At 50.0% G+C, this 21,213-nt stretch overlaps 1 protein-coding gene across 3 annotated transcripts in view; it reads right to left on the bottom strand.

The window, feature by feature from the left end:
• Positions 1 to 1,217: 1,217 nt before the first annotated feature.
• FLNB (filamin B) overlaps positions 1,218 to 21,213 on the bottom strand; it is a 158,347-nt gene continuing 138,351 nt past the window's right edge. For all 3 annotated transcript variants that reach the window (XM_049776150.1, XM_049776151.1, XM_049776152.1), the window contains 7 exons: positions 19,839 to 19,976; positions 17,932 to 18,047; positions 13,867 to 13,999; positions 8,947 to 9,123; positions 4,571 to 4,789; positions 3,685 to 3,888; positions 1,218 to 2,967 (listed from right to left, as the gene is read on the bottom strand). In XM_049776150.1, coding sequence (XP_049632107.1) covers positions 2,780 to 2,967; positions 3,685 to 3,888; positions 4,571 to 4,789; positions 8,947 to 9,123; positions 13,867 to 13,999; positions 17,932 to 18,047; positions 19,839 to 19,976 — 1,175 coding nt within the window. In that variant the 3' untranslated portion in view covers positions 1,218 to 2,779. The remainder of the gene's footprint in view (positions 2,968 to 3,684; positions 3,889 to 4,570; positions 4,790 to 8,946; positions 9,124 to 13,866; positions 14,000 to 17,931; positions 18,048 to 19,838; positions 19,977 to 21,213) is intronic.

The raw sequence follows: 21,213 nt of genomic DNA, 5'->3' as shown, positions 1-21,213 counted from the left end.
GTGGGGCAACAACAGCTGCGGCTTCCCCTCCTCGGGCCACTCAGGAAAGTGGCCCCTGCCAGGTCCGACAGGAAATGGGCAACATTAGCTAGCTCCAGTCGGCCAAGGCTGGCACCTGGCCCGCCAGTGTCAAATTTCAAAGTGGCCAAGGTGTTTGCACAAACAGCAGCGGGTTTCCATAGCAGCAAGCCAGGTGCAGCCCAGAGAGCGGCCTGGTGGCTCCAGCTTTGGTGAGGAAAGAGAGGTGTGCAGGTTCCCCCGAGAGGGGAGGAGGGCCGGGCTAATAGCCAGCTTGGGCTTGGGTCCTGGGGAGCAGTGGCTGAGAGAGCACGGGGTGGGACTGTCTTCACTTGCCCGTCCCTCCCCATGAAACCCTGGGAGGCAGGTGGAGGTGAAGAAACTCCCCGAGGTCTCCCAGCCAGGCTAGTGTGAAGGACCTAAAACACATGATGTCAAAGTCCACGTAGTTAACGGATAAATGTGATCTCCCCAGCAGACCTATCTGGCAGGCTTCCCTCCTTCCTTCCTTTTCTTTCTTCCCCTCACACCTGCAGCGCTCAGGGGTTAGTGTTGGCCCAGTGCTCAGGGGTCATTCCTGGAAGGACACAGGAGACCACAGAGAGGCCAAAGATAGAACACGGGCCTCCCACACATCTTCAGCCCCTCTGTCCTTGTTTTTATGTAAAACAGTGCCCATGGCCTAGCTGGGTTTCCCATCCGGGAACCTTCACCAGATCAAGCTGCCGTGGCAAATCTTTCTGGAGTTGCCTTGGTCTGGAAGGGTCCAAGGCCTCCTTCCTGTTACCCCTCACATCTCGGACCTGGCCTGTTCAGCTTCTCCTGAGGATCAACTTCTCCCGAGACTCCCAGAGAAGCCAGACTGACCAGGGTGGAAGGGCCAAGGCTTCCTGTCTGCACAGCTCGCTTTACTCATGTCCTTCAGGCTAGGGACGGGAGACCTGGTCAAGGAGACTCGCACCAAGTTCAAGAACGGCAGGGGCGGGGCCGGGCGGTGGCGCTGGAGGTAAGGTGCCTGCCTTACCTGCGCTAGCCTAGGAGACGGACCGCGGTTCGATCCCCCGGCGTCCCATATGGTCCCCCAAGCCAGGAGCGACTTCTGAGCACATAGCCAGGAGTAACCCCTGAGCGTTACCGGGTGTGGCCCAAAAACCAAAAAAAAAAAAAAAAAAAAAAAAAAAAGAACGGCAGGGGAAGAGTCAGGAGCAAACATTGCGTTTAATAAGTTATAAGATACAATTTACAGTTGGCATTGGATTCCAGTTGTGCTTACTTCCCCATCCTCGGCGACGAGGCTTGTGGTTCTTTCACGCCAGGCTTCCCGAGGTTCCAGTTTCTAACAGGTGGGCTCTCCCACCTGCGGTCTCCCCCCTGGTGACTCCCACCCATCTGGCCCCCCTCTATTCCCCTGGAGGCCTCCGAGGTGACAGTGGCCACGTCCACAGCAAACCCGCATGGCCAGCCACTCAGCCCGTGTCTCTGAATGCTTGCCCCAGGCACCCACCCAAACCAGCTGAGATCTACAAGAAGGTGCAGCACCAAATGTGCTGGGGTTCCAGGGTACTTCCAAACAGCCCTGGAGGACATACACCCAGGACCAGGCATAGAGTCCTACCCGCGATGAAGCTTGGCTTTCCCTGCCAAGGGGAGAAAGACTGGAGATGCTGACGTGCCTCTGCCCTCCTACTTTCCTGATCTTTTCCAGGCTAAGGTAGCAGGGAATGGTTTGATTCTTTCCTATGGAAGAAGTGGGCCCTGAGGTTGTCTGGGTGCTGTGGAGTGTCAGGTGGTAGGATGGGCCGCTGCTCCACCCGCTTTTCACATGGAGGCTGGAGCTCAAGTTAAAAACAGAGCAAGTGGTGGTTAAACAGAAGGACTGCCGGTGAGGGTGAGCAGGGCTGCTAGCCAGGGCAGAATTTCCTGCAACGCAGTGACTGAGACAGACTTTACAAACAGGAGCAAAGGCAAGGCTGTGGGAGAGTCCCAGGAGAAGACTGGGAAAAGGAAACCAGGTGCAGAAGGGGTTTGAGGCGCAGGGAAACTGGAGGTCAAAAGGCTGCAGAGCTGGGCTGTGTGTGAAAGGCTGTAGTGTTAAAATGATGGCGTCCACCTCACAGCTGTTCTTACCCCATGTGGACCCAGGGAGAAAATAAAAAAGCTAATTCTGAACAACTTGCTGTTCTGCAGGACAACCCGAAAGGGATCACCTCCTCCCTGCTCCCTCTTCCCCCTGCCTGGATAAATCTACTAGCCAATTTCATTTTCTAAAACATTAGCATTGGGCCTGGAGCAATGGCGCAGCAGTAGGGCGCTTGCCTTGCACGCGGCTGACCCAGGACAGACGGCGGTTTGATCCCCCAGTATCCCATATGGTTCCCCCCCCCCAAGCCAGGAGCGATTTCTGAGTGCATAGCCAGAACTGTGCGTCACCGGGTGTGGCCCAAAAACCAACCAACCAAATAAAAAAACCATCAGCTTTGCTCACGTTCTTGCTCTGTTTACAGGGGTTTGACTGCTTCACTAAAGGCTCCACTGTGGATGGGTTGGACAAGGAATCTTCCGACCCTTAAGAAGGGTGAGTCCCCAATACATCCCAAGAGTCAGGGCAAGGCCTTCCTTCTGGAGCCCCAGAGAACAGCCACAGTTTTGGGATTGGGGTTTCAGGCCCACAAGCGGACTGGCAGATTTTTGTATAAAATGAGTTTATAATTAGGGACCAGAGCGACCACCAGCAGGCCTCCCAGGATCTGGCGGGAGCTCTTTAAGGCACCGTGACATGGAAGGGGCTGCCCGGGATATGCTCCTCTCCCCACTTCACGGCCAGCACGTAGTCGCCTTTCTCCTTGACGACGTAAGTGACGTTGTACTGTTGGTTGCCCACGTGCTTCATGGAGACCTCTTCGCAGGGGGTGGTGGGCCCGTGGACCCCGATCAGCAGCATGTTGGAACCTGGCAGCAGAGGGAAGAGATTATGCGGTGAGGCTGCCTCGTGGCAGGCAGGGAAAGAGGAGAGGGTGTGGAGGCCGAAGCTGATGGTCTTGGCTTCCCAAGAGCTTCTGATGCTGGAATCTTCAAGAGATGAGAGAAGGTGGCAGCTATGAATAAGGCTCAGAGCCTTATCAAGTGGGTTCAAGTCACTGCCCTGTCCCTTCTGAGCTGGCTTCTAGGTCACAGCACACCCGTCTCCAAGCCTGAGCTGTCCCTTCTACACTCGGAGATTCACCTGCAGTGTGTGCAGTCCAGCGCACACCTGAAGCTGTGTGACTGGCTTTAGGGTCTCATTCATTCTCAGAAAACTTTAAGGAATTGTTCTATGATCATGACCACGTTGAAAAAAAGGGGGTGAGCGTTCGGAAAGAGCTTTATTCACTTTCCTAAGGTCAAGTGACGTATTATGCTTCGGGAGAGAGGCCAAGAAGGAAGTGAGGGAGGAAGGAAACAATCTGTAATGGGAAAGGTGCCTCCTTTCCTAACTACCTATAGGTCGCTGAAAGAATCAAGAGGCCAACAAAGGGAAAATAAATGTAAAGTCTGAAGAGCAGGAGGGTCATTGCAAATGGCTGGATTTCCTGCCAGAGCAGGAAGAGCAAAGGACATGCAGGACATTCTGTCTCCCAGAATCACCTCCCCCCAACAATCCCGCCCCAGCCCAATCCAGCCACCTACCAGCTTTGCTGCAGTCCACCAGGAAGGAGCTCTTCTGGCCCACAAAGGCCTTTGACAGCCCCGCCCCCTTGGAGGTGACCTTGCTGGCATCTGAGGAAGCCTTGGGAATGGCGCTATAGCAGGTCTCCGTGGAGGACCTGGTCACCGACTCCACCAGGATGGAGGAGGTCTCGTTGGCAGACCCCGAGCTTACTAGACGCTGGCCTAGAAAAACACAGCAGTGGGAGAGAGGACATGAGTGGCCGACCACAAACCAAGGCAGGGGAACTAGTCAAAAAAAGTGGGGCCTGCCTAGCAGAGTCCCTGCACCCCATACCTGGAACAGAAGTCACCACACTCCCCCGGTCCCTGCCCTCCTCCCTCATACCAGACTTCAGCGACACACTTCCCATCTTACCCTCTCCATGACCTTCCCACACAACTGAGATCCAACTATCTGGGAAAAGGGATGAACGTAGCCTTGGCTCAGAGGTCACAGTCCCTCCCACACAGCAACTGCCCCGTCACTTCACACCTCTCCCTCTATGGGAAGACCTGTGGTTGGGGTACTATCTGGCTCAAAAGGCATTTTCCCTGCGTCTCTGGGACAATGGGCCATGGGAGCGGGGAGGTGGTTTTTACCATTTAGCAATATTCCCCGTGTCCTCAAGCCACATTTTGATAAATTTAATACAATCTTTAATTCATTTAAAAGTGGAGATTACAAATGAGGAAATTTTTCAAGCCTTGACCCAGACAACTACAGAAACATTTTTTCCTTGTTGTTAGTTACTGAAAACCGACCTTTCTCAACTTCTGCATTCCCACAAGTTTGGAACACTATGACAAGTCCAACCCTATGGGAGAAAAGGCATCAAGAATAATTCAAAAGGTGACTGGTCAGTACCTGTGACTTTGGCCTTGAAGGGACTACCGGCAATGTGGTTGGGTCCCCCATATTTGATGCCGATGAGGTAGCTTCCAGGCGCCATCGGGGTGTACATAACTTTGTACCCTTCTGGGATTTCCTGGCAATCCATTTTGACTTTGGATGGACCTTCAATAGTGACAGATAATGTGCCAGGCCCTGCTCGAGTGGTGTTGATGAAAAATTCGGACTGGATACCTGGGAAGAAGAAGAGGGAATGTCAGGTGGAGGGTTTGGAGGAGAAGAGAGAGGAGAGAGAGAGAAAGAGAGAGAGGCCTGTGTCTGTGTCTGTCTGTGGGTACTTTCCCAGTGAAGGATTCACCCACAGATTCCCTCGCTGAGCAAGGCTTGTGGTGCAGGGAACCACGGTACTCAGGGTGATTCTTTCTAGGGCCAAGGAGGGAATGTGGCTGATATTTTGCCCACAAGTACCAACTGCTGGATGCCTGGTTCTCCGTTCTGGGCAGGAGCCATGGCCCAGGCAAGAGGCTGAGTCTTTGTGAGCCTGAAGTGTTGCATCAACTGCCAGAGTCTGGGCTCAGGGCAGGGATGGTGGCAGTGTGGGCCCCTATGACCCTATCCTGTCACCTCACCCAATGCTGAAGACTAACGTAGCCTTAGGAACAAGCCGGTGCTGAGTGTCCTGTAAAGACAAGTGAGACTGAGGAGTAGTGAGATCTCATTAGCGCTACGAACCAGAAAGGATTGAAACTGGAATCTGGGCAATACGTTAGTGTGGCTCCAGAGTGCAGGCCTAGCTTAGAGCCACCAGGAGAAGCTGTGGGGTTGGACCTGGATGTCCTCCTGCAATTCTGACAGACCCTACCTCCTGCCGGGGCCCTGAGGGCTCCAGACAAATCTGGCAGAAGGAGCCCTGGGTCGGTGGCATTCCAGCTGAGCGGTGAAGGGAGGTGGTCCCCAAGGCCTTCCCTGGGTTTCCAGGCCCTAGTTACATGCCGGCTCCAGAGCTCTCTAGGGGACGCCCCTGGCATAGCATCCCATGGGGGAGCAGTGCTTTTTCCAGCCAGCTGGGAGCTGTTTTGGGTTGATTATAGCTCTTAGCCAGAGAAAGAATGATTGTTCTGGTTATCAGTAAAACAAAGGAGCTGCTGTTGCGAAACCCCCAACATGACCCAGCTGTTTCTGGAAGCTCTTGGGTCTCCTGTCCCAGGCCCCCCACTATCCCAAACTCCTATGTGAACGTACAGCCCAGAAGACCCAGACATAGCATCTGCTGAAGGGTGTGTGGTGTGTGGTGTGTGGTATGGTGTGGTGTGGTTGTGTTGTTGTTGTTGTTGTGTATGTGTGTGTATGTGTGTGTATACCATGGGGGGAAGGGATTGCCTAGGCTATCTAGGCTAACTAGGCTGCTGCATTTCCAGAAGTAGCTGAAAGGTTTGGGGGACATACCCAGCAGTGCTTGGGGGTCACTCCTAGGTCACTTGCAAAGAAAAGATGTTCTTAAATTGCAACCGGAAGGACCTGACTACAGTTAAAAAGGAGCCTCAGTGTCCAAAACAAGCCACCCAGAATTCCCCCAAGAAAGAATGTGGGAAAGAGGAAAGAGGAGGCTGAAAAGGGCGAATAAGTAATTCCAGAACACGAGGAACCTGGAGCCTCCTTTCTATTGGGGGTGCCGCCATTTTAGTCCCATTTGGGGGAGAGGAAATATATGGCCCAGTGAACTACAATATCTCACGAAGGCTAAATCACACCTTGGGGTCTGTCAGAACTGGGAGTTTCAGCAAAATTCTGGGGCTATGACCTTTGCCTTTGAGAAAAAAGTCCCATCTACGGGAGACTCTCCCCACCAAGCCTTGGCTGGAGCCCACAGACTCTCCCAACATCTGGGTACCGAGTACACAGCCGTAGTCTGGAGGCTCGTGTATGTTCAATGAGTGCTCAATGTAACCTTGCCAGATCCATCATAGGTGGGCAAAGGGTTGTAAGGACACACTGGCATGTGCTGGCAGAACCTATCAGGGTGAGGGAGGCAAATAGCTCCTCTGGGGAAAGCTACTCTCCCAGCCCAGAGACTGGAACTCCCTCGTCCTACTCCTGACCTTTCAGCCTCCCTGCAGCAGTCCCACCCCGAATTCTCCACATTCCCCTGCCCCCAAACCTGCAGAATGCACCATTTAAAGCTCGGCCAAGAGATACAACCAGCTCCCCCATGAAGACCCAGGGAAGGAAGGCGGCCTGCTCCCAAGGCCTGGGTGCCAGCCCTCCAGCGGCCCAGCACAGGCACCTTTTCATTCCACACACACTGCAGCTGTGTCAGCTCGGGATGGGGACTGGGGGAAGGCCTGGGAGCGGGCAGGCTACAAAAACACACCGCCTGTCCCTCCGCCGCAGTAATATTTACACAGGGCTGGAAACAGGCGTGCTCTGTACCTTTCCCTCCTGATTCTCAGCAGGTTCCAGCTCTCATGCAAAGCAGACTGAAACCCAAGCTCCTGAGAACCAGAGTGAACGGCTGAGAGGAAGCCGGAGAAGGCGTGTGCATGGCAGATGGGACGCAGCAGGAGGGCGAGGCAGAGGCTGGCAGTCACTAGGGAGGGACCCCAGTGGCTATGTGGGGCCTGGATTGAGTCCTGTTGTGGCTCCAGGGCAAGACAGAATCCACCAGGACCCTTGATGGTGGACTTGCCAGGAGCCCAAAGCCTGCATGACTTGAATACCTGGAATCTGGCAGGGCCTGGGGTTGGGATTGTTGGAGAGAGTTCTCAGTGTGGGCCGGGAATGCCACCACTGCTTGGGAGTGAGCCAGCTACCCTGAGAGGAAGCCACCGTCAAGGATCAAGAAGTACAGGTGGTGCCCCTGGACTGGCTGCCAGCTTGGGCCGTGGTAGTCCGTGCTTCACTCTCCACTCATGCACGGTGGGCATTATCCAGAGTGAAACCATTCCAAGCCTGTCCCTGTTAGCCTTCCCCCAAAGCCAGAGGCTCATTTCCCCCTAGATGGGGAGACCCACCCACAGCTGGGAGGGGTCTGTGGTTAGTAATGAAGGGGTTGCCTGGCGGGGAGGAGAGAGGGAGCAGTAGAAGGGGAGAGATGAGACACAGGATGGATGCAGAGGAGCAGGAAGAAGGCTGCTTAGCTTAGAGGCCATGTGAAAAAAAAAGCACATAGCATGTATGGCCTTGTAATAAAGCCGGATGTCTCCTGAAACTTCACCCGACTGCCTGTGGATCATTTATTCGCCATCACCCTGCACCTACAGACCCACCGATTGAAGGGGCTGCAGGCGCTGGGCCGAGCCGAGAAAGGCCTCCACTACACTAGGACACATAAAGTAATAATTAATACAATAGTCCCAAAGCGCCAGCTCCTGCTCAGACATCAATGTGGAGTCACACTGGATGGACTTGGGTGGCCAGCTGCATGCATACCACCTCTGTGTGTGGTTTGGCCAAAGCCACTGCTTGAACCAGCGTCTTGGGGTAACAAGCCAACATGCCAGTCACTCTGTGCCTAGGCAGCGCCCTATTGCCATTCAGACACTTGCTTCCTAGGCAGGCTGCCTCCCCTCCAGTAAGTAAGGACAAGCGCCTTGCCCTGGCACTTTTCAGGCTAGAGTGGATAAGGGCACTGCATGGATAAGTGCCCACCTGCATGCAGGAGGTGCTGTGTGCCTTAATCTAGGAAGATCTTTCAGACATCAAGGGAGAAAAGCAAGCTGTACTACAGTATTAAGCACGCTAAAGTTATTTCTGGTAAAATAAAAGCAAAAGTCTTGGGCTACCTTCCAAAGAAATCCATAAGCCAAGCTACCAAGCGACTCAGGACCAAGGGGAGAGACAAGACAGGCAGCCTGAAGGCTGTCACTGTGACCAGTGGGGCCTGCCTGGAGGGAAGGAGCAGAAACGAGTGGACGAATGTGCTCAAGTCAGACCTCAGGAACACTTATGCTTGTCCCAATCACACACAACCTGTGTCAAAGATTAATGTGTCCCTCTCTCTTTCTCTCCTCCATTAGGGCCAGAGGAGAGAAGAAAGAGCTGGATTATGATAGGACAAAATGGGCCTCCATCCACACATCATAAATTCCCTGCAGGCTCAGCAAAGCAAATACCAAGGCGCTGGATCCCGCCCCGTTCATGCACTGTCCCCGAGGTCAAGGACCTAGGAGCGAACAGCTAGCTATACACAAGATCTGGGAATGAGGTATGAGGACATGCCAAGCCTAGCATCCCCCTGGATTGATCCCCAGCCAGGCCAACATCTCCTGGGCCAACTATGCAGAGGGAGAGCCTGCAAAGAGGCCTTAACTCAAGCTCGCCTGGGAGGGCCTGGAGGCCCCTGACTTCAGAGGGGGCTCTGTGGAGAACGTGACACAGAAGCAGTGGGTTACCTGTGGTGCCCCCTTCGAGCCCCGAGCCATAGGCAGACACCAAGGCGGGGTTCCCGCCCTGTCCAGGCTCTCCGACGCGCACTTTGAAGGGGCTTCCCACCACGTGGCTCCCGTTGAACTTGACGTCGATGGTGTGGATGCCATTCTCGTGGGGAATGAAGCGAACGGCGTACTTATCTGAAAGAACGAGCAGAAGTAGGTGAGACCGACGGCCAGGACCCTGGTCTGATGGGCAGTTTCAAACCACCAGTGACACAATTTTCTACAGAACACCCGCACCTAGTACGTGGGCTTGGGGTTCAACCAGATGGGTCCTGTTTGGGAGTCCCCAGTCAGCCCTTTGTGAAATGCAACTAAATCTCACATTCTAAGTTTAAACATTAGAGGGCATGTCTCGGAAGAGCCTTTTCTCTGTGAAATGCCTCCGCCTACTTCTCATGGAGTTTCTTTCTCTGATGAGGGCAGTTGGTGGGAGGGAGGAAGAGTTCCAGCAAGCACTAATTCTCCTAAATGAAGCCCCTGACTAGCAAACACCCCATAGGGAGATGGGTATTTCACCATGTGTCTGCACGAGAAAGAGACAAGAGAATCTGAACAAAGGAATTGGACTCCTGGGGCATCCATCATGGGCATCCATCAGCCCAACTTTCCCTTCTGGACATGCGCCTGTCTCTGACTCTTCCCATATCCCAGCGTCTTCAGAACTTTTGTTCCCAAGCATCATCCAAACCCTCTTCTGCTTTCTCTTTCAATACTTTTCCTAAAAGGCGAAAGTCCGCATAGCACTATCCCCCATACCCTTTATCTTATTATTGGCTTTTTGTTTGGGGGCACATCTGGCGATGCTCAGTCACTACTCCTGCCTCTGCACTCAGGAATTACTCCTGATAGTGCTCAGGGGACCATATGGGATGCTGGGGATCAAGTTCAGGTCAGCTGCGTGCAAGGAAAGCACCTAACACACTGCTATCTCTCTGGCTTCCATACCCTTCATTTGAATTTTCTTTGGGCCACACTATGTACTCAGGATTGAACCCTAGAGGAGCTGCTAAGACCATGTGTGGTACCAGGGAGTCAACTAAGGTTGTAGCTGCATGGAAGTACCCTACCTCCTATACTGTGTCTCCACACCCCTTGCCCCTGCCTCCATCCCTTTAATATTGCACTTCCTGGGCCGGAGTGATAGCACAGCGATAGGGCGTTTGCCTTGCATGCGGCCAACCTGGGAAATACCTGGATTTGATCTCCGGCATTCCATAGGGTCCCCTGAGCCTGCCAGGAGCAATTTCTGAACACAGAGCCAGGAGTAATCTCTGAGCACTGCTGGGTGTGACCCAAAAACCAAAAATCAAAACAAAACAAAACAAAAAGGCACTTCCCCAAAGCCCCAGCAGAAATGCACCCCTGCTCTCCTACAGCCAACGTGCTTTGGAGAACGGCAACTCCACCCCCATGTGTTGCTAAGGTCTATGAGGGAATTTCCCTTTTCCAAGCATTAAGTCAATGTGTGTGTGGCATCTGGTATAGGGAATGAGATTCGTTCTGCTCAATGTTCCATGAGACAGAAGAGGAAGTTTTCTGGCAACTTCTGGGAAAGGAGCCCCTGACACTGCTGAGCCCAGGGCAGCAAATTTCTCTGCACTGGCATGGCATGGTATGATGATGGGAAAACTAGTACTGCGGAAGCCAACTTGCCACTGTGAGGAAAGTGTCTTAGAATGAGGCCCCCAAAGCAGAAGAAAGAACAGAGACTTGGAGCCTTGTGGGTGAATTCATGGTTGAATTAAATTGATGCACAAGTCTATCTTAGACCCTGATTTTCCAGTTATGTGAATCCGGGGGGCTCATTCAAGAGTGTAATAGACCCTTTTATTGAGTGAGCTGGCTTGAGCCGGGTATTATCAGTTACTATTAAACTTATTACTATCTATAAAATATTAGTAAAACAGTAAATTATTTAAATTTTAATGTAAATTTTAGATGATTTAAATTATTAAATTAAATGATAAAACTATTAAAACAGTAACCTCATTAAGGCTCCCGGTTAATATCTGTCCCTGCAGTGGGTGAAGTTGAGCTACAGGACATGCCTGGCTCAGTTTCAAAGCAACAGAGATTCAATATTCCTAAATGTATATTGGGAGACACCTCGAACCTCCCCATTGATTACATTTTGGAAGCTCTGGATTTACTCTGGCCCACCTTCTGGCTATCGATTGCTATTCGGTTAACTTCAAACCTTAATGGAACCATCAAAGTAAAGGAACCTTTATGAGTTCACTTTCTCTTTCATTCCCAGAGCCCTCTGGCCATCAGCTATTATTATAGTGCTCTGTCCCCTGATCCTCCCCACCACTTGTAAGGTGGCTAAGTCACATTGCTGACCACCCCAGAAGCATCAGCACCCCCACTCGCATCCTAGCAGAGGTTCCAAAGCAATCGGTCATGTGATGGGGCTTACACTAGAGCTATCCCAGCCACCTACTGCCCACATGTGCTCCTTCTGAGACTCTGCTCTGTTCCTTCCCTTTTTGTTCAGTAGGAGGGTGACAGCTAAGTAAAAATACAGGCCCTAGGCTTAGGTGATCACAGAACAAGAAGGGCATTAGTGCCACGGGGCAACCAGGTCTTTCTTGGGTATCAAGCTGGCATCAATACTGATTCACCCACAAGGCTCCAAAATCTCTATTCTTTCTTCTGCTTTGGGGGCCTCATTCTAAGACACCTTCCTCATGGTGGCAAGATGGCTGCCACAGTACTAGTTTTCCCATCACCATACCATGCCATGCCAGGGCAGAGAAACTTGCTGCCCTGGACTCAGTAGTTTCAGGTGCTCCTTTCCCAGAAGTTGCCAGAAAACTTCCTCTTCTGTCTCATGGAACACTGAACAGAATGACTCTCAAACCCTATACCCAGATGCCATTCAATACCCTCTCCCCTGAGAAGCCCTCCAGGCCTTCCCTAAGGTGGAAACTCTTTCCTTTCCAGCTCCCACCGTGTCCCCCATCTGGATCTCAATTCTCCTGAGGGTATTGGTGATCACAGGCATCAAATCTCCCTCAGCCTTAACTAACTGCCAAGGTCCCTGACACCTAACACTTCCCTGACAGAACCATCGCTGCCAAATTGGCAGACATGTAATTGTTCCAGAGGCCAAGGTAGCAAGTGAGGAACTTTTATGCTCTAAGTTTTTATGCTCTTAAAGGAAACTCGGATTTGCCTTTCTAAACTTACTGGTGAAAATATTTGGGATTGTGGCTTATGGTAGACCTCATGTCTGGTATGCCTGAAGCCCTGGGTTCACTCTCCAGCTCTGCAAATGACTAAATACCATTTTTGCTTGTTTGCTTTGTGGGGTCACACTCAGCAGGGTTCAGGGGACAATATGCAATACCAGGGATTGGATTGGTGCTTTGCAAGTCAAGTACTTTACATGCTGTTTTATCTCTCTGGCCATAAGTGAATATTGATTGGCTATTTTCTCAAAGTAAAGTGAGGTTGTTAAGAGCTTACTTATTAACAAAAGGTCAATGATTTTTTTGTTTTCTTTTGGGGCCACACCTGGAGGTGCTCAGGGCTTACTCCTGGTTCTGCACTTAGGAATCACACATGGCGGGCTTGGGGAACCATACAGGATGACAGGGATTGAACCTGGGTCGTCTGCGTGCAAGGCAAATGCCCTACCCGCTATACTATTAATTGCTCTGGCTCCAACAATATAATTTTTAAAACCTGTTAGATCTTGGGGCCAGAGCAATGATTTAGTGGGTAGGAGTTTGCCTTGGGTTTGTTCCCCAAACACCACCAGGAGTGATTCCTGAGTGCAAGCCAAGAGTAACCTCTGTGCATTACTAGGTGTGGTCCAAAATAAAACAAAAATATAAAAAAAAAAGTTAAATCTTTTTCAAAGTTAAAATATGGTATCACAATCATAAAAGCATGTGGAAGGGGCTGGCACGGTGGCGCTAGAGGTAAGGTGTCTGCCTTGCCAGCGCTAGCCTAGGACAGACCTTGGTTCGATCCCCCGGCGTCCCATATGGTCCCCCTAGCCAGGCGAGACTTCTGAGCGCATAACCAGGCGTAACCCCTGAGCGTCACGGGGTGTGGCCCCCCCCCAAAAAAAAGCATGTGGAAGATGTATGTAAAAGAAATTATGCATTAAAAATGCATGAATGAAAGCATGTAAAAATAACTTTTTTTTATCATAGTGGCTTACATATCTTTCACGTTAGTATTTTAGGTACATATTAACATTGAATCAGAGGAATACCCACCACCAAATTTGTCCTCCCCCCCCCCAACCCCCACCCCCCCCCCCGTTCCCTTTCTGTAACCCATATCCCCCACCATCACCCCCCAGGCTGCTAGAGTAGGTGGTCCCCTCTTTGTCTAGCTTATTATCAGTGATCATACAACTGTTTGGTCCTGGTGCCCTAAAATAACTCTTTAAAGTTAAATATGAGAACACAATCATAAAAAGCAATGAAAGAAGTATTTAAAATTACACAAAATAAAAGCATGATTTACAGAAAATTTGGTTTTTGTTTTTTGTTTTTGGGTCACACCCGGTGATGCTCAGGGATTCCTCCTGGCTATGTGCTCAGAAATCATTCCTGGCTTGGGGGACCATATGGGAAGCCGGGAATAGAACCCAGGTCCATCCTGGGTCAGCCGCATGGAAGACAAATGCCCTACTGCTGTGCTATCGCTCCAGTCCCTCACCCCAACTTTTTTTTTTAATAAACGGACATGGTATCCCTGTCTCCCAAGCCCTGTCAAATATTCAAATGCTGTTTCCTAATTTGGAAACAGCAGAGGAAACTTGAGGGTTCAGTGGCTTGGTGGGACTGGCGCGTGCCTGTCAGGATGTGGGGAACGTCCTCGGAAGGCCGATCCTAGCGACCCCGGCCGGCTGCTTACCTGGCTCCAGCTCCGACACATGGCACTCCTCCACGGCGCCCGAGGGGCTGTGCACTTTGGCATCGATCTTGCCTTTGGCCCCATTCAACCTTATAGCAAAGGAGGCTGGCTGGTTAACCTTTAAGCCTGATTCCTGGGAAGGTAAGACAGTGGACAGGTTATGGCCCTCGTGGTCCCGCTTAGGAGCAAACTCTGATCCGATCTGGGCTTCCAGAGACGGTTCTCAGGCAACCAGGCCCGGAATGCCTTCCCACCTAACATCTGATGAACAGGGGCTGATGATCACCCCGATTCCAGCACAGGCAGAAAAGAGCACAGACACCGCATGGCCTGTATTGTACCCAAACTGTCTTGGTCTGGGCTGGAAGAGCTGGTTCCTGAGTTTGCAGACTGGCCTCCACATCAGGGGGCTGTGGCTTCTGTATCCCCAGAAAGAGCTGGTCAGGTCCCCAAACTTAGTTTCTTCTAGTCGAAAAATAAGGGACTCCTTTTAGCAGGCCCAGACCTCTGAATAAGTTGCATATCCACCCCACAGTCATCACTTTCAGTGAATTTCTATTTTTATCCCCAGAATAGGAACTGGAAAGGTTTTTATTTTTTTTGGTTTGGTTTTAATTTTGGGGTCCCACTTAGCTGTGCTCACGATTTACTCCTGGTTCTGTGTTCAGGGGTCACAATGAGTAGGGCTTGAAGGAAACCATATCAGGCACTGGGGACTGAACCTGGGTCAGCCATGTGCAAAGCAAACACCACATGCTCTGTCCTATTTCTTTGGCCCCCAAATAGAGAACTTTTAATAAATTTTGAAGAGGCCACACACACAGGCCCTTTGTTACTATGAAGTCCAAGGAAGCAGAAACTCACAATGGCTAGGAGTCAGCAAGGCTGGGGTCACTATTTCCAAGTTTCATGCTTAAGTGCTTTAGTTCTTTGTCTAAAAATTGGGCAAGCCCTGGGGGGGAGGGGCTAATTCACACATCAGGAGGCTAAAACGTGTGAGCTAATTCTCACACATTAAATTGCCTTAGGAGGTATCAGAACCTTCCAGAAAGTAATGGGAAGCTCAGCACTCCCTCTTCATTGGATCCTTTTCACTCCTCACACTTGGTCTCGTGATCCGTATCCTCTTTGAAGATATGGATGTGCTCTTCTCTTTGAGAAGAGCAGCAGTGCAGATATAAAAACTAATTTAGCATCAGGAAGCTAGGTCCAAGTACTGGATTGCTTGCCTGGAGCCCCAGGTTCAATCCTGGGGAACCCAAGGCCCTTTAGCACCAAGAAAAAGACAGAAGAAGACATCTAGAATCACATCTAGACTGTGGAACCCAAATCCAAACTGAACAAAAGATTTCAAGATTGACTAATCCTAAGCAGCAAAATTCTACAAGTGAGCAGTTTTCATGGAAAGTTGAACCAGCCAGGCCTTAGATGTTGGCGCTGTACTAGCTGGGCTCATAATATACATTTAAATCATTAGAGGGTCACATTAAGATGTGGATTCTAATTCAGTTGGTCTGGGATGGAGTCTTGGATTTTACCATTCTAGGAAATTCCCCCAGAGATGCTAGGCTGCTGGCCTGAGGGCCACGCCTTAATAATGGCCAGGAATGAATGCAGCACTGCAGAAGTAGGTGAGCATAGAGATGTAAATTTCAATCAATTAATTCGATCAATTAAAATAAAATGAAAACATTAAGTTCCCCTCTAAGTGCTCCTCTACGTAGCTCTGTGGCTACAGCATCGCACAGTGAAGATGGGGCATGTCCCACGGTGAACTGCCTTGGTGGTTAGAGGCCAGAAGAAGATGCCGAAGAAGCTTTCTGGATTTTCCTCCATCCCACCCCTTCTCCACAAAATGCAACTGATTCCAATTTCCTAAAAAGTCGCACAAGCAAGGCAGAACAATACATGCCTCTTTCTCCTAATCAGCACCAGATGCTGGGCTGCATGCCTCCCGTAAAATAATTTACATATCACTCAGCCTTCAACCGCCAGAAGCACAGGGTAGAGGCCTGACCTACAATCCCTCCTGCTGCAGACACTGGAAGAGCCCAAGCTGGAAGTGACAGGCTGGGCTGGCGTCTGGCATTAGCTCTCATTCAAAGGTGAAGACAGTGCTATGAAAGTGTCTTCTGAAGCCAGAGAAATAGCACAGTGGTAGGGCATTTGCCTTGCATGCGGCTGACCCTAAAGGGGCCCGGTTGGATCCCCAGCATCCCATATGGTCCCCCAGCCTGCCAGGGGCGATTTCTGAGTGCACAGCCAGGAGTGACCCCTGAGCGCCGCTGGGTGTGGCCCAGAAACCAATCAACCAACCAATCAACCAACCAACCAATCAAGTTTAAAAAACATAAGTTGCTCCTAAAGGGGCGTCTCCTTTGGACCCCCAACCATGCACGTTACCTGAATCCGACTGACACTAAATCCTCAAGAGGGAGATAAACGCCTCGGAAGATCCTAAAGGAATCTTCCAGATGCACGGAGGCAGCATACTGCCCTCCTCAAAGGCTGGGTTTATCTCCCTCCACAGGGTTTAGTTAAGTTGGCCACAAAAGAAACTTCTGTTAAGGAGCTTTTAAATGAAACACAAGAAAAACATCGGCAGCACAGCGACCAGTTCGTGCCTGGGGACTCTCCTGAGGAGGCTTCAGAGACCTGAGTGAGATTTGCTCTTTCTTTGGAATTATGTGCAGCCCCGTCTCCCCCAGGAAGGGGATTGTTGGAGTCTCACACAGAAAACAAGGTTAAGGTACCAGGCTCAGTGATGGCTCCAAAGTGAAATGAGACTGGGTTTTCCTCAAGAACTAAGGGGGGAAGCAAAAGGGTATTGGAATCCTTTTGGACTAGAAGTCATATTAAGAATGCTGGTATTAGTCTACACTGAAGTCCTACTGCTGATTCAAGATCCCCAACCAGTTTGAGGAGGTCTTAGAGAAAGATCCAGGGGTGTCTCTAAAGATTGTTACTTAGTTGAAGGTTCGCCTCAACCTGGCATGCAGTGGCATTTAAGCAAAGACAATTGTTTCCTGACATGCCAATAGGTGGCAGAAGGTGGTCACTTTCCACAGTGCCAAGGAGAGAGTGAAAGAGGCCTCAAGACAGTCTAGCCTGGGGAGCCTTGGGGACTCAGTGGCTCCTCAGGGACACGCATATTCCATGCCTCAGACTCTCCATCTTTAAAAATGGGGCTAAGAGGGGCCGGAGAGATAATATAGAGGATAAAGTGCATATGATTGACCTAGGTGAGATCCTCAGCACCCCAAATGGTCCCCCAAGCACATCCAGGAGGAATTCATGAGTGTGGAGCCAGGAGTAGTCCCTGAACATTGCCAAACGTAGCTAAAAAATAATAAAAATTTTTAAAATGGGGTTAAGAGAAACTTAATTCTGCTGTTACCGGGGTTAGATGAGGTAGCAGACAAGTCTTAAGAGGCGCCTTACTTACAAATAAATCATCAAAAAACAAACAAACAGAATTAACTCTTTGAGAGTCCTATCGGGTAGTACTCAGTGCGCCTTCAGGCATGATTCTCAGGGGTTGGGTATGATGCTCGTTGGGTTGCTCCCAACATTGCTGGGGATGGGGGCACATGTTTATATGGTGCTGGGGATTGAACCTGGGCCTCCTACATGCAAAGCATGTGCTCAGCCCTGGAACCATCTTCCAGTCCACAGTTGGCTTTCTTGAGGAAATGGAACTCAATAATAGCAAACTAAGCATTGAGGGGTTGTTAGTTTTTGGGGGCTAGTTTTCTTTTGAAAGTTCTCTTTATCCACAAATGATTAACAGGCCCCCTTTGCTTCTCTTGAATAAATATTTAAAACAAAAAACTTGTCCCTGAACACTGAGGTGTTTTGTTGCCTGCGGCTCTGTTTGTGCTAGCCCCCACTGTCTCCTGGGCTCAGTGAGCATGGAGCTGACTGCTGGTGGGAAGTTCCTAGGCCATTGGCACCATCTAGCCCTGGTCTGGCCCTGGCCCTGGCAGGGGACTGAAGCGACCTCAGGAGTCGGGCTCGTACTGGTCAGTCTGTGGCCAAGGAGAGGGATGTTTCCTTGTGTCTCACCTGAAGGCTCATAACAGTGAGGCGGCGGGCGTCATCTGAGGGGGCGATGATAGGCACCAAGTAGGGACTTTCAGGGATGTGTTCGTCGTTGAACTTGATAGACACCTCATAGTTACCTGTGGAAAAGGAAAGTTCCATCATTCCAGTGACTCAAGCATGGCTTCCCTCCTTACCAAGGGCTAAAAATGCTTTCGTAAGACCTGCCCCTCCAGGGATGACTGGTTCAGGCTGTCACATGAATGGCATTTGTCAACATAATTTCTAGTTGGGCAGAGGCAGGGATAATCTCAACCTGGGCCTTCTCTCTTCCTACATACAGACTTCGTTACATAATCCAGATTCAAGGAAATGAATGGAATAAATAGAAATGTTCATAAAAGGGGGCTGGAGCAGTAGCACAGCAGTATGGCATTTGCCTTGCAAACGGCCAACCTGGAACAGACCTACATTCAATCCTCGAGTCCCCTGAGCCTGCTATGAGCTATTTTTGAACTCAGAGCCAGGAATAACCCCAAAGCACCCCCGGGTGTGTCCCAAAAACAAATAAATCAACAAAAAAGAAATGTTCTAAGAGGGGCCAGAGTGATACACAGCGGGTAGACTGTTTGCCTTGCATGTGGTCGACCTGGGTTCGATCCCTGGCATCCATACAGTCCCCCAAGGCTGCCAGAAGTAATTTCTGAGAGCAGAGCCAGTAGCTCAACCCTGAGTGCCACCGGGTGTGGCCCAAAAACCAACTAAACAAAAAATAAATATTCACAAGAAATCACAGTAACTACCTGTAACTTGGTCACCACCAAAATCGGGTATTGTATGTCATGTTATCATTTCTTTATACCTGAATGTAACAATGATACTCAACTATTGTAAAATTAAGATAGTTAATGATTGTCAACACCTGGATGATTTGACATATTAATGAGACTATATACACACTGCTATGTTAAACAATTATTTCTTTCAGATTTGGATGAGATAACTTCATTTTCATACAACTGGTTTCCTTTATAATTCAATTTATCTTATGAGTTTCAATACATCATCCTGAGAATGGTCCCTAGAGGCCTCACCCGATGTCAAAGGGTATATTCCACATAAGAGTTTAAAAACCCCTGTTTGAGGGCCAAGAAGAGAGATCAAAATGCTGGAACATAGGCTTTGCCTGTGGGAGGCCAGGTTCAATCCCTGGTACTGTACAGATGTTTCAGCACGAAACCAAGAATAGCCCTTGCCATCACTGGGTGTAGCCCCAAAACAGCCAGAAAGAAAAGAAATTGAGGGGCCGGCGAGGTGGCGCTAGAGGTAAGGTGTCTGCCTTGCAAGTGCTAGCCAAGGAAAGGACCATGGTTCGATCCCCCGGCGTCCCATAGGGTCCCCCCAAGCCAGGGGCAATTTCTGAGCACGTAGCCAGGAGTAACCCCTGAGCATCTAACGGGTATGGCCCGAAAAACCAAAAAAAAAAAAAAAGAAAAGAAAAGAAATTGAGCCAACTCAGAGGATGCCACACCGGCCCCCGCCAAGAATGGGCAAAGAGAGCAGCCCAGCGTAGAGAATAAAGACATGAACAAAAGTACAAAATAACAGAAGCCAACAAAGAAGGCAAAAAGAGCTGAATAATTCTTCATTCTGGCTGGGATGATGGCTCAAAGGGCTAGAGAGCTGTTGTGAATGCAAGAGGCCTAAGCTGTACCAAGCCAGGTCCAGTCCAAAAACCAAAACCAGAAACAAAGAGAAAAAAGAAAAAATATGCTCCTATCCCTTTGAAGGGTAGCTGGATCTCCTTCAATTCAATTTCTAGAAGGTTCTGCTCAGACACAGTCCCTATATACTTGAACTAGGTTGATGGGTTTCTATCCCCAACAAGTTACCCACGCACAAATAAGTAAAACTGGCCCTGGAGAACATACCAGGTTCCTGAGCAATGTAAGACACACCACAGGATCCGTTTTTATGGTCATCAAAGGTAATCTCGGCCTTACTGGGGCCCTCAACTGCGATGGAGAGGCCCCCGGCACCTGCTTCCCGGGTCCAGATGCTGAACTCAGCTGAGACAGAGAAACACCTGGTCAGTGACCATGATGACAGACATCCCGTTCCCTTCCCAGACCCATGGTGTGGCACTAGCCGATAGGCCTTTCTCTTCCTCTCTCCACAAAGGTTGGACATTCCCAGGCTCCACCTGGTCTGCTGTGAAGATGGTGGGAAATCTGGCCTCTCCTGAACAACCCAAATGACACCAGAACCAGACGAGAATGTTTCAGTCCATCCCCATAAATTTTCTACCAACGTCCTCCTTGAGGTTAGTTTTGCAGACTGCTAGGTTTCAGATACTCTTGACATCACTCCACTATGCTGGTCCCCTGAAACTCGGGACATTTAGCACCTCATTGGGCTTCATAGAGGAGACCCTCAGTTCAAAAGCTTATTGAACGTTGAGTGAGAGAGCAATTTCTGAACAAACTGAACCACTGGCCTTGTACGGATCAGATCCCCTTCACACCATCTGTCAAGTGGAGAAAACTTTTAAGAACAGGAGGGAGGGGCTGGAGAGATAGCATGGTGGAAGGGCATTTGCCTTGCAAGCAGCCCATTCCAGGATGAACGGTGGTTCAAATCCCGGCATCCCATATGGTTCTCTGTGCCTGCCAGGAGCGATTTCTGAGGACAGAGCAAGGAGTAACCCCTGAGTGCCGCCAGATGTGACCCAAAAAAACCCAAATAAACAAACAGAAAAAAGTAAAGGCGAGCAAGGAGGTCCATGTCTAGTTCTCCAGTAAAGAATAAGTCAGGGGATGGTGCTAAGTGCCTCCTCTGCATATGAGAAGACCATATTCAATCCTTCGTACTGCAGGTTCCTGGAATATGGCCAGATATGGAAGGGCTCCAAATCCCCAAGAAGAAATAAACCAAACAAAATGGGCAACATGGCCCAAATACAAAGTGGAGGCGACTCGGACAGAACTCTTTACCTGGGACCTAGTAGCAGTCCTGAAATAAAAGCCAAAGATGGTGTATGATGGGATCATTCTCACTAGTAGCTACCATGGAACAGTTTTCTGTACTAGTTATTACAACTGAAGTTATTATCTATGTCACAAAGTAAGGATATAGGTGGTGTGGTTGTCCCAGAGTCTAATCAGCAGTAAAACTAGGATTTAAACCAGGGCCTAGTGGGCTTTTCCGTCCCTCATTGTGTTCATTCTCATTACTGGAACACTGTCAGATCTTGTATCTCGTTATGTGGCATTAAGGATGTAGCCCCAATCCACATACCCCAATCTG

This window comes from Suncus etruscus, chromosome 7, assembly GCF_024139225.1.
Source record: "Suncus etruscus isolate mSunEtr1 chromosome 7, mSunEtr1.pri.cur, whole genome shotgun sequence".
NCBI classification, from domain to species: Eukaryota; Metazoa; Chordata; class Mammalia; order Eulipotyphla; family Soricidae; genus Suncus; species Suncus etruscus.
The sequence above is the reverse complement of the archived record's forward strand: the minus strand, read 5'-3'. Positions and strand labels throughout refer to the sequence as shown.